This window comes from Puma concolor, chromosome B3 (assembly GCF_028749965.1).
Source record: "Puma concolor isolate L17-30 chromosome B3, mPumCon1.1.hap2, whole genome shotgun sequence".
Lineage (NCBI taxonomy): Eukaryota > Metazoa > Chordata > Mammalia > Carnivora > Felidae > Puma > Puma concolor.
Window position 1 is genome coordinate 88,317,840 of NC_141672.1, and position 13,154 is coordinate 88,330,993.

General features: G+C 37.1%; 1 protein-coding gene across 4 annotated transcripts in view; it reads left to right on the forward strand.

Annotated features, from left to right (window-relative positions):
• The window catches only part of SNAP23 (synaptosome associated protein 23), a 37,469-nt gene that overhangs the window by 15,912 nt on the left and 8,403 nt on the right, over nt 1-13,154 (forward strand). For 2 of the 4 annotated variants that reach the window (XM_086710468.1, XM_086710470.1), the window contains exons 2-6: nt 3,452-3,555; nt 4,348-4,389; nt 4,804-4,852; nt 5,804-5,921; nt 10,492-10,524. In XM_086710468.1, the coding sequence (XP_086566594.1) occupies nt 3,499-3,555; nt 4,348-4,389; nt 4,804-4,852; nt 5,804-5,921; nt 10,492-10,524 (299 nt within the window). In that variant the 5' untranslated portion in view covers nt 3,452-3,498. The remainder of the gene's footprint in view (nt 1-3,451; nt 3,556-4,347; nt 4,390-4,803; nt 4,853-5,803; nt 5,922-10,491; nt 10,525-13,154) is intronic. The other 2 variants (XM_025919875.2, XM_025919873.2) reach the window with 1 other exon arrangement.

The following is a 13,154-nucleotide window of genomic DNA, read 5'->3' on the forward strand; positions in this document are numbered from 1 at the left end:
ATGCTTAACTGACTGAGCCACCCAGGTACCCCGAAGACAAAGTTTAATGGGATATTTGTGTCAAGAGACATTTCATTTTCCTTCCCCTCCCCCAGCTTTAATTTAAAAAACTTTTTTGTGTGTTTTATTTTTGAGACAAAGACGGTGTGAATGGGGGAGGGGCAGAGAGAAAGAGAGGGAGACACAGAATCTGAAACAGGCTTCAGGCTCTGAGTTGTCAGTACAGAGCCCAACGCAGGGCTTGAACTCAGGAACTGTGAGCTCATGACCTGAGTGGAAATTAGACGCTTAACCGACTGAGCCATTCAGTTGCCGCTCTAAGCCCCTGCCCCCCTTTTTTTTAAGTTTATTTTCTTATTTTGAGAGAGAGAGAGCAGGGAAGGGGCAGAGAGAGGGAGAGAGAATCCTAAGCAAGCTTTGCACTGTCAGCATGGACCCTGACATGGGGCTCAAATGCATGAACTGTGAGATCATGACTTGAGCTGAAAGCAAGAGTCAGTGGCTTAACTGACTGAGCCACTAGGCACTCCCTCTAATTCTCATTACTACAACATTCTGGGTAGTCTTTTCCTGACTCCATAAGGAAAAACTCCTGGAGATAATAATAAATATGAGTAAAGCTATATAACTAATTCTAGGTTGCACCCTGCCTGACGCTTCAGAGCAGTTTAGTAAAAGCTAATAAGAGCCTTGGAAGTATTGTTGCTTTGTCCTTCCCCTATAATTCTGCTTTGTCTCTTTTACTCCCTTTTACTGTAACCATGTGTTCAACACCCTCAAGAATCCAGAGTAGAGGTCTTAGGCAGCTGTGTTCTGATATCAGCTTGTCAAACGTGTGTGAGAACTTTACATAAGTCTGTTTCTTGTCTTATGCGCCATCTGCTCAGGGGAGGAAAAAAAGAAATACTAGGCAGAACTTTGAGTTCACCAAAGGTTGTGTCTCTCAAAATGAGTCCATTGCCATGCCAGGAGTAATTCTTCATTTCTGCCTCCCAGCTGTATCTGCCTTCGTGTGTGTGTGTGTGTGTGTGTATAATTAGAAGGAATCTTCTAGTTTGACAGAGGTCAGTTTTACATTCAAGCCTCTCCTTCAACCTACATGTTTTGCCGATTTTCACTAGGATAGGAAGATAGCAAATAGGAGTAGAATTATGAAATTATACAATTTGAGAGATCTGGGCATCATATGCCCAAAATACATTCCTACCCATGGGACACTGTATTGGGAAACTTGACTAAGGATGTCACTTCCAGGCACTGCTTGATTAGCATGTATTACTTTTCATATCACTTTTTTGTTCTATTGGGCATTGAGGAGGTATAGACAACTTTGGAGCATTCTGCCTGGTAAGAGCAGGCTTTGAAAGGTATCTTGTTGGGGCTCTGAAAGTAATGGAGAAACAAGTTACCTGGGAAGGCAGACAAGGTATTATAGAAATGAAAGGTGTACAAAAATCTGAAGGTGAGAGATTACAAAAACAACTTTTCATAATTGTAACTATAAAAGATTGACAGACGAGAAAACTGTAGCGTGAACATATCTCTGATAAAGCTAAAGGGTCAAAGTAATAAAGCATGTGGTCCTATTTATGCTTCTACCTATGAATGAATAGTTCTTAATTCAAGAAAGACCTTGTATCTTGATTATATATCTTAGTACATGAACCTTTTGCCAGAACCAGAGTCCTACAGTGGCAAGCAAGATATGAAATTAAATCTGTAGCTTTTGCAGTAATACTTTTTATTACTAATAGTAATTAATAATCATTTTTTCATGAGCATTAAAGGCTTTAATAAAGAAAGGTTCAAAATCTTAATTAAACCTAAAACAGCCACGATAGGAGTTAATAAATAAACAGGACTCCAAATGCAGTGCCTTTCTGTACTGAGAATATAATATTGTTGTTTTTTGTTTTATGAGTGATGATTCTACTAAAAGTGATGGTTAGTAATGGATGTGACTAAAAAGATTTGTGTGTGACTAGCAAGCCATTTCAGATCATACACTTGTAATGGCAATTTTTGCTTTGTGTTTCTAGTGGATAATTGCAGGCTTAGTGCTACTGGTATATGTAGCTTTGTTTCTAAAATCTACATAAATATTTTGAGAATGCACCTTGTTTTTCTGCTTATGTGTTCATTCAGCACACATTTGCTGGAGTACCAACTGTCAGATCCAATATATTAGGTGTTAGAGATTTAAAAAAAAAAAAAAAAAAAAAAAAAAATATATATATATATATATATATATATATATATACATATACATATATATATATATATATAACAAAATCACTGTCTTCCAAGGATTTAGTCTAGTATATTCCTGGTTAACTAGGTTCCCTACCGGTCATTGAGTATACTCCATGGCAGGGTGCCTCTCAACTTCAGCACTTTGACATTTGGGGCCAGTTAATCGTTTGTTGCAAAGGGCTGTCCCTAGGAGCATTATGGTATATTTAGCAGCATTCCTGGCCTCTACCTGTTAGATGCCAGTAACACTACCCACCCCCCTCAAACTCATGACAATCATTACCCTTGTTCCCTGAGGGTAAATTCAGAACTTTATCTGTGTCACTGACACAAAGCTTTGGTAAAATTTGTTTTCAAAAATGTAATAACAGAAAAAAAATAACACAAAGCTAACAAATATAATGAAAGGAAAGCAACCTAGAGGTGTAACACAGTAGTTACTACTCCATATGACTTTTCAAAGAGGGATACACAACAGTAGTACTGAATAACACCTAGTAACTGTTTTGTGTTTAGTATGAATGTCTATGAATCCTCTCTTTCTGAGTTATGAGTTACTAAATTACTATGTATAGGAGAAAGAATTTTTGCGTTTCTTAGGGGCTTCACTAAAACAAGACACAATATAATTGGAAAGGGAGAATCCACTGTGAAAAATCTGTTCTGAGTTCTACATTAACATTACCCTTTTCTTGTTAAGAATGAAAATAATTCATTTTCTCTAATTAGTGGCCTGGACAAGTGGCACATGTGTAGAATGTTTCCTGTGTTCTTCAGGCACATGACTTTGAATTTTGTTACTTTATTAATGGAATATTACCTAACTTAGACTCTTCACCTTATTGCTTTTTCGTATTCAAATAATGTATGAAGAACATTTTATAACCAAGAATTCATTTTAATAATCTTTTAAAGCTTGTCTTCTAGTATGTGGTCCTCAAAGTAGAGAGACCACTTTCCTCTTTGAAATAGCATTTCACTAGAAGTCCTGAAACCTGAGTTTCAGGTTCTCCTCTGGTGCTAATTAGCATTTAACCAACTATTTATCCTTCCTTGGTCATAATTTCCTCACCTGTGACAGATAACTAGCTGGATAAAGATACAGATAGGTTATTTTATCCTGTTTTCCAGATAAGTATCCTGAATTCCATAAATCCATACTCTTTGCTCAAACTTTTTTATATCCTTATTATTACAGAATATCCACGTTTCAGTTTCTGTGCTTATCAAAAGTTTTAATTCATCATGGATAATCTGTCATCAGAAGAAATTCAGCTGAGAGCCCACCAGGTTACTGATGAGGTAAATATTTTACTTGGAATAAGTAATTTTCTTTTTTTTTTTTTAATTTTTTAAAACTGTTTATTCATTTTTGAGAGACAGAGACAGAGCATGAGTTGGGGAAAGGAAGAGAGAGCGGGAGACACAGAATCCGCAGCACAGAGCCCTACGCAGGGCTCGAACTCAAGAACCATGAGGTCATGACCTGAGCCAAAGTTGGATGCTTAACCGACTGAGCCACCTGGGCACCCCAGCAATTCTCTTTCAGTTGAGGGATGAAAGGACCTTCTTAGAGGTCCATTTTGACCTCCCCGTCACTTTATGTCCAAGAATGCATTTGCCTCAGAATGCCATTGCTGGCCCCTTAGTTTTTCAGCTCACTGAAAGCTAAATAAATGAAAGCAATTTGGGTTTTTTTGGTTTTTTTTTTTTTTTTTAGATAATCATTGTTTAACAATTACTTACAACAAAATACTCTAAATTAGAGGAATTGAAAACATTTAATTTAACAGAATTTCTGATGTCTGTGTTATATACCTTGATTTCTGCCTACATTAAACTTTTATAAATGCCTCCAAATTTTCTCTCATGGAGCACCTGGTAGGAAGAAAATAACTAAAATTATAGTGCTTATTTTTTTGTTTTGTTTGTTTATTTTAAAGGGAAGGTTGGGTGGGCTGGCAGTATCTAAAAATTGAATAGCATCATGAATATATGATCAGGTTTTTCTTTCTTTTTTTTTTTTTTTTTTTTTTTTTTTTTTTTTTTTTGGCTACATATTTTAGAATACTAAAACCCTATATTTTTCCCTAGTCTCTGGAAAGCACAAGGAGAATGCTGGGTTTAGCCATTGAGGTAAGAAAGAAACTTTAATCATTAAAGTTAAGTACAGAAATTGTATAAGAGGGATCTTGATAGCATAAGCTGGGATTTCTGTTAAGAGTCAGAAGGATATGGTATCAGTAAGCTTTATTATTTGAAACAGCAGTTGCTGAAATTGTCAAACCATACACTAATGGACCTTTTTTGTTTCTCCCATTGACAGTATTAGAATGTGATAAGGAAGATCAATTCACCATGAATTAGTGATTTAATTTTATTGGGGCATGGTGAATAGTTAAAGTTGGTTTGGGATATTAGTTTTCTCTGTAGCTTTCATCCTCTGAGAACTTAGGTTTCTAAATGATTATCTCTTGCTATTAGGCCTTGTAGTCTTTGTTTCTGTTGCTTTTGTTTTTTAGTGCTATCAGCTTTTTTCCCTTCTTTTAGTCTCAGGATGCAGGAATCAAGACTATCACTATGCTGGATGAACAAGGGGGTGAGTTGCAGTCATTGGCAAAAACCCTTGATTTGACTTAGAATACCAGAAAGCCCTTTCAAATCAGCCATGTTGAAAATTAAGCCTTGGGGAGTGCCTTCTCTGTGTAAGATAAAAGTGATAGGTTTACTTTTTTCTGAATTATGTCGTGTTAATTGCCTATTTGAGGTGGGGATGACAGTGCCCAATTGTATACCAAGTACTTGTCCAGTAGCAGGATTTATTGTGTGCATTTGTCATATGTACATTAGATACTATGATATTCTTGCATCCTTTTCAGAAATCAGGTTAAGACCTTAAACAGGTTTAGATTTGGGTGAGCTTGGAAATATTCTATTTGAGTTGCCCCTGAGCAATCTCGCCTAATTTTTTTTTTTTTTTTCACTTTTGAGAGAGAGAAACAGGGTACAAGTGGGGAAGGGGCAGAGAGAGAGGGGGACACAGAATCTGAAGCAGGCTTCAGGCTCTGAGCTGTCAGCGCAGAACCTGACACAGGGCTTGAAATTGTGAACCGTGAGATCATGACCTGAGCTGAAGTCGGACACTTAACCGAATGAGCCACCCAGGTGCCCCTCTGGCCTAGTTTTTATCAGACTTACGATAGCCCTCAGGTTTTGAACTTATCCAGAGATAAAACACTAGGGACCTGGTCTGGTCAAAATATACTTTATTTGGTTTCAGGGGTGATCTCTAAAAACTCTCACATGCTCCTCTTACACAAATTTCTTTAGAACAAATCTTCCCACAGTAAGAGGCCACTGCCTCAAAATCAGTTTGTGGAAGATTGTTTTCATGTTGGACAATATGTAGTACTTTCTGGCACTGATACAGTCACTGGGATGATGGATTATTGGTGGGTTCAAAATTGAGGTTTGCTATTCATAATAATAGTGTTTTCTGGTTGGTACTGGGACTGTAAAACAAAATGTAACTTCCCCACCTTATTCTTAGAACAACTAAAGCGCATAGAAGAAGGCATGGACCAAATAAATAAAGACATGAGAGAGGCAGAGAAGACTTTAACAGAACTCAACAAGTGCTGTGGCCTTTGTGTCTGCCCATGTAATAGGTGAGTTGAGAAATCAAGATCTTTTTAAAATTAAAGTGAGAGCATCCCCACCCACCCCTCCGATAAGGTCAGAGGTGTGACTGGGCCTATATACGGAACTTTGTGAGATAAATTTAAGCCATTTTTCCTTCAGGCAGATCAACCTTTTCATGAAAATGGGCATGTTCACTAAAAACCATGGCCTAAATTTGGTCTTTTCTGGGATCAAGTCGCAATTTCATTTTTTAATAATGTATGAAATATAATGGAGGAAATTTACATCTGGATAATATATAGCAGGATGGAATTAGTGTCTTTTCCTCTCAAACAAAGAGTATTAACAAAATATATATTTTATGGTAGGCACATGAGGGATTGCCAAGGGAGGAAAGGATTTGGATCCTGTCTTCAAAAGACCTACCATGTGGTTAGATATATGAGGAAGAATAGCAGAGAAGTAAAAAATAAATAATAGTGCTAGATCACATGTCAGCTAAAGCTAAGGGTACAGAACTGATAAAATTTGGTTTGGAGAAATCTTACAGGAGAGATCGGACTTGAGTTGGACTCTGAGTGTTAGAAGGATTTGGATGGACATGGAAGAACTAGGGGGCATTTCCTAATGTAAACAGAAATTATAGAGAAGCTTGACTTAGCTGCATGATTCATATAGAGTAGAAGTGAAAAATAAGACATAAGTAGGCAGACTGAGGGGTTGATGGATTGGAGTGGAATATATAACTGCACACTTGGGGACTAGTTAGGAATCTTTTATAATCTAGGCCTGTGAGGTGAGGCCTTGTTAATGAGATTAGAGAAAAAACTGTAAGTCAAAGGGAATTTATTTTAAAGCAATTGATTGTGTGTCAAACACAAGGAAAAATCAAAGAAGTCTGAAAATTTGAAGTCTCTAATAAACTAGGAGATGAAAAGTCTTCAAACTTTTTGTGTATGGTATATAAGATTATATTTGAAAGGGATCATTGTTTTTGGTCACTCCATTATGAATATTTAAATTCTCTACTTACTCTTTGGTAAACCAAACTCCATGGTGTTGACGAATATTCTATGTATTTCAACCAAGATGAGGTTTTACCTAAGGCAGTCAACCATTATCTTCCCTTCTGTTTGTTAACGAAACAACTTTGAACTTTACCCTTAGTTGAAATGACAGTGCCTGGAAATTGAATGACCACCCTTACTGCTGAGAGAATTCATTTTTGAAGAGCTTCATAAACATTAGTACTTCATCTAGTTTTCTCAGCATTTTTACTTCTCAAAGGAGTTAGGAATGGGGGAACTTTTGTTATATTGTCATACTTATAGATAATTTTTCATGTGACAGCATTCTTAGCCATTTCTACCAAAGAATATAGAATTGTTTATTGGTCAACTTTAGTGTTTTGGTCGTAAGAAATTAAGATTTGACAGTAGTTTTGTCCATTGGCTTTCTATTTTAAGACAAATCTGTTGACCTGTTTGGACCTTGTTTGACTCTCTGAAAGCGTATATTTAAATAACTATGACTTGACAGTCAGGGTTTAGCAGATGGTTTAAGCAAACAAGTTAGAAATGCACTAAATGCATTAGAAATGCATTAATTTTTTTTAATGTTTATTTTCAAGAGAGAGAGACAGAGTGTAAGCTGGGGAGGGGCAGAGAGAGAGAGGGACACACAGAATCCGAAGTAAGCTCCAGGCTTTGAGCTGTCAGCACAGAGCCCAATGTGGGTCTCGAACCCACAGACCATGAATGAGATCATGACCTGAGCCGAAGTCCGATGCTTAACCGACTGAGCCACCCAGGTGCCCCATTTTTATCTAAACTCTTAACTATGGATTGTAAACTTGTGCTTTTCTCCTGTGTTCTGTGTATCCTCTTGAAAGTCCAGAGGAGAGGGGCGCCTGGGTGGCTCAGTCGGTTGAGTGTCCGACTTCGGCTCAGGTCATGATCTCACAGTTTGTGGGTTCGAGCCCCGCATCAGGCTCTGTGCTGACCCCTTGCTCAGAGCCTGGAGCCTGCTTCAGATTCTGTGTCTCCTACTCTCTCTGCCCCTCCCCGTTCACGCTTTGTCTCACTCTGTTTCTCAAAAATAAATAAATGTAAAAAAAAAAAAAAAAAAATTAAAAAAAAAAAGTCCAGAGGAGAAAAGTCTAATGAATTTCCTTGAGATTACCTATTAGGAGAAGAGCAAGAAGAAAGAAGACATCCCTAGAATGTAGAGCAAAATCAGCTCTGAGTCTAGGGTTGGTAAACAGAAAGAGCAGTGAATCCTAAGATGATCTGATATAATAAGAAGGGAATGGAGCTATAGAAGTATTAATTATTAGTAAGTACTATCTCACTTTGTATATTCGAACCAAGCATAGGCAGGATTTTCTGGGACACTGGTGAGAGAGAAGGTAGAGTATGGTCCTGAAGCTGTCTGCAGTCTCTCACCTCTGAGAACCCTTTCTCAGTAGGTCCAGAGAGGAAGGCACTTCTTGACAGATAAGAGTTAAGGTGCTCCTATAACAGAAGGATTTTTCCCTGAAGGGAAGAGAGTGATATTTTAGTTTAAAGATGTCCGATTTTAACTGCCTTCCTTGCACCTCTCTCTTCTTATAACATTAAATCCGTGGCCTCTATGGTATCTCTTGTCCTCTATGGTATCTCTTGTCCTCAGCTCTGTCTACTATTATTCCTGCCAGTGTCTTGATCTTTCTAATTTTATCTGCTAATCTGGGTTTTAGTTAGGCTTATCATATAAATAGCCATAACATGAGCTTCTCAAAGGCGGACACAGGATCGTATAAGGCTAGTGGTAATTCTGGTAGTAATAAAAACTCTATACACAATATCCTAATCTTCCACTCAGAAATCTGAAAAACTCCGAGAACCAAGTTTTTGGTTTGTTTTTTTTTTCCTCATAATGTGGTGCCACAACCCATTAATTAGGCTATAAAATGTGATGTGAACTGAAACTGTTCATGATCTTTATCACACTTCATGTAAGTGTTAATTTGCTTCACTATAGAAATATCCAGGTATTTACTGATTATGTGGTACTGCTCAAAATGTCTCACATCCAAGGGTTTGGATAAGATTTGTGGGCCTTTTTTATTAATTTAGGCGCTTATTATTCTGAACACTTTAAATTTAATCCTAACAGTAACCTTAATATGTGATAGATTCTCTTCTTAGCACCATTTTACATATGGGGAAACAGAGGCACAAAAAACTTACATTAGAAATGGAAGAGCTGAGTTTCAAAACCAGCTACAGCCACAGCTTTTAACTATATGCTACATTGCTTGACTTTGGCAAGAAAAGAATGAACTTGTTTGTTGTTGCCATTGTTAGATGTATTTCTATATAGAAAATGTATTGGATAGATTTGTTCTTTGAGATTTCTTTTGTTCAGTAGTATTCATTGAAACCAGGTCAGTAAACAAAAGAGACCTGGAAATAGCTTTACTTAACAGAACCCTGTATTAGAAGGGAATTTTAATTTTAGCTAATTTAAAGGACTACCAGGATTAAACTTTAAAATCGTGAATAAGTGTCATTCTCTTAGCTTGCTACTATTTGAACTGTAGCACAGATAGCACAGATCTTTTAAAAGTTCTATTATCTTTGACAGTAACTTTGATAAGCTGTCATTCTTTTTTTTTTTTTTTTTTTTTTTTTTTAATTTATTTTTGAGACAGAGCCTGAGCAGGGGAGGGACAGAGAGAGAGGGAGACAGAATCCGAAGCAGACTCCAGGCTCTGGGCTGTCAGCACAGAGCCTGATGTGGGGCTTGAACTCACAGAGTGTGAGATCATGACCTGAGCTGAAGTCAGATGCTTAACCAACTGAGCCACCCAGACGCCCCGATAAGTTGTCATTCTAATTAATAAGAGTTTAGAAAGAAGCATAATTGAAATGGGAAGTCTCATAATAGTAAACTCTCTCGTATCTCAGTTTAACTATTCTCAGACAAGGTACTCTTCTGTCTGAACTTGCCTCTTTTCAGTGTATGCTTATAATGTCAGACACATAGTTTGAAGATAAATTGGTAATTCTGGACCACTTATTAGAGAGCTTCAAAATTGGTACTAGAGATTTTCTACTGTTCAAGTCTTATGTCATATTGAGGTATAAAAATTCAGCACTGATTGTTAAAATAAATGCTGACTTATATTTTAGTCAACTTTTCAGTGCCCCTTCCATCCTACTCACTGGTGATAAAAAGATGAGCAAGGCATAGCTCTGGCACTGTTTTGTCATTACTCTTGTTTTTTTGTGTGTGTCTGACCTGGTATGTTGGTAGGTGTTCAATAAATACTTGTTGGTTGAATGTCTTTAAGAAACTTGTTGGCTGATGGGAGAGTTAGACGTATAAAAAGATTTTTAAAAATTAAAATGCAAATAAAATATATAATAGAAATAATGAGGAGAAATCTGTAATCACCAAGAAAAAAAGTTTTAGGACCTCTCCCATTAGTTTTTGCCTTCTCTTCATACTAATTTTCATAATTTTAGGTAAGAATATCATCACCCACACATTCTTAGGAAAAATGAAGCATACTCTGGTTTAAATTATTTTCCTGTTTTTCTTTTTATCTAGATTCTCAGATGTTCATTGTTTCTATGAAACCAGGCAGGAATTTAAATGCATTATGTTTTTTAGAACTCTAAACCTGTTTCTGTTCTGTTTGACTGGCACTCACTATTTTCTGCATTTCATCCTCTCAATCTCTTCCTTTCTAATCTGCTTACTAAAAATGAAGATTTAACATCAGGACCCGAGCTCAGTAACTGATCAAAGAGAACTTTAAGATGCAGTCTTGTGGCGCAGTTTGAACTGTTAACCTGCTATCTAAAGGTGATGCTTCAAATGGCTTTTCTGTGCATGTGCATGGATTTTGTGAATTGTGGAGACTGTCTTTAAAACTGTGCTGTGATGTGTAATGTAAAGTGAGTTTGTTCTGGGTGCTGTATGCCAAAAGATGGACTTGACAAAATGATCTTAATTTATAATGCGACCCTTTGACTAATGACTCTGATAACTAAGCTTTTACTAAATAACATTTGAGATTAAAAATAAAAACACCCCTGAAGTTTCTTAAGAAGTTTTAAATAAGTTGATTTTTGTAGAGAATTGCTTCATCCTATGTTCTGATAAAAGGTAAGGGAATTCAGGCTAAATCCACCTTTCTCCATAGGACTTCGATTTCAGCCTATCTTGTTATTTCCTTACGCCTTTCTGGTTCCAGAATCAAGATTTTTTTCCTCCTAAAGAGTTGCTTCTAATGATTTGGATTCTCCATAACTTAGGCCACTACCAATTGGAATTAATTGCCAATCTAGTCATCTTGAATACCATTTGGAACAAGATGGGATATAAACTTAAAATGTTACCATATTTGAATGTTCTTTAAGTAAGGGTTTTCTCTCTTAATTTGCTCTATAGTTCCTATTATGTCATGTGTTAGCTTGCTCTGGTTTCATGTTGAATTAATACAGAGTTTAACTAATCTTAATTTTTTTTTTAATTTTTTTTTTAATGTTTATTTTTAAGAGACAGAGAGTAACAGAGCACAAGTGGGAGAGGGACAGAGAGAGAAGGAGACCCAGAATCTGAAGCAGGCTCCAGGCTCTGAGCTGTCAGCACAGAGCCTAATGAGGGGCTCAAACCCACAAATCGTGAAATCATGACCTGAGCTGAAGTCAAATGCTTAACCGACTGAGCCACCCAGGTGCCCCACTAATCTGAATTTTTTATGAAAGTTAACCCTGTAGTCTGCCTACTGTTTAGTATAATCTTTGACTTATTAAGTATTGTTTTGTTTTGTTTGGCTATGCGCTTAAGTGGGCTCCACGCCCAGCATGGGGCTTGAACTCACAACCCTGAGATCAAGAGTTGGGTGTTCTACTGACCAAGCCAGCCAGGCACCCCTGACTCCTTAATTTTGGTTCTTTATAGGAACAGTGAAGATGATGGTTAAGCATTTGATTTCTGTCCATTGTTTCTTGCCTTTTTTTTCCTTCCTGTAGCCTGATCACCTAACACGCATACACACACACATACACGCAACACACACACACACACACACACACACACACACACACACACACACACTTGTACTCATTACATTTGGTATTTAGTTGGTCTCTTCTTGATATGAAAGAACTGTAGCTAACATTGAGCTTTTTTTGTTGTTTTTATTCTGTTAATATTAATGTTAACAACCAAAACTGTATAAATTGTTAAAATTACTGTGATCATATCTTGAGACTTGTTTCCTGCTTTTACAACAGCTTCTTTAATTGATTAAGGGATATTTCAAATCCTTATTTCAAACTTGCTATTTTTGAATGGGATTTATCTGGAAAAAAAGTGATAAAGACTATTTGACACCTCAAAACTGACAGGATAACTCTAACTTTCCAGATGGCATTATTTTTTTATTCATTAATGTATATTTATTTATTTTGAGAGAGAGCATACGCGCACATGAGCAGGGGAGGAGCAGAGAGAGAATGTCAAGCAGTCTCTTCACTGTCAGTGCAGAGCCCAACATGGGGCTTAATCCCACAAACCATGAGATCATGACATGAGCCAAAATCAAGATTACGATGCTTAACTGACTGAGCCACCCAGGCATCCCCCAGATGGCATTCTTAATTCTATCATAATTTAATTGCATTAAATTCCAATGCAATTTAATGATAAAAATGATTTTTAAAATTATAAATTTGCTTAAGCATTTTATTATGAAGTCTAATTGCTTCCCAGAAAGACCATAAATTTTAGTAAGCAAAAGAATTTGGTCACACATCAGAATCTTTTCTTTCTTACTGTAGACCAAAACAACCTGGGCCTGATGTTTTTTTATGTAGCCATAATCTAACTATATTCAGCTACCTCAAAGCTAGGGAGTGTTAATGGGCCAGAAGAGTAAACATGCCAGTTGGTAATTGTGCGCTTAAAGGCATGGACTTTTAAGTAAGGATCAGGTTGAGGTTGAAGCCAAAGAATAAAAATATTTGACTAATGCTTTTCTTTTTTTTTTTTTTTTTTCAACGTTTATTTATTTTTGGGACAGAGAGAGACAGAGCATGAACGGGGGAGGGGCAGAGAGAGAGGGAGACACAGAATCAGAAACAGGCTCCAGGCTCCGAGCCATCAGCCCAGAGCCTGACGCGGGGCTCGAACTCACGGACCGCGAGATCGTGACCTGGCTGAAGTCGGACGCTTAACTGACTGCGCCACCTAGGCGCCCCATG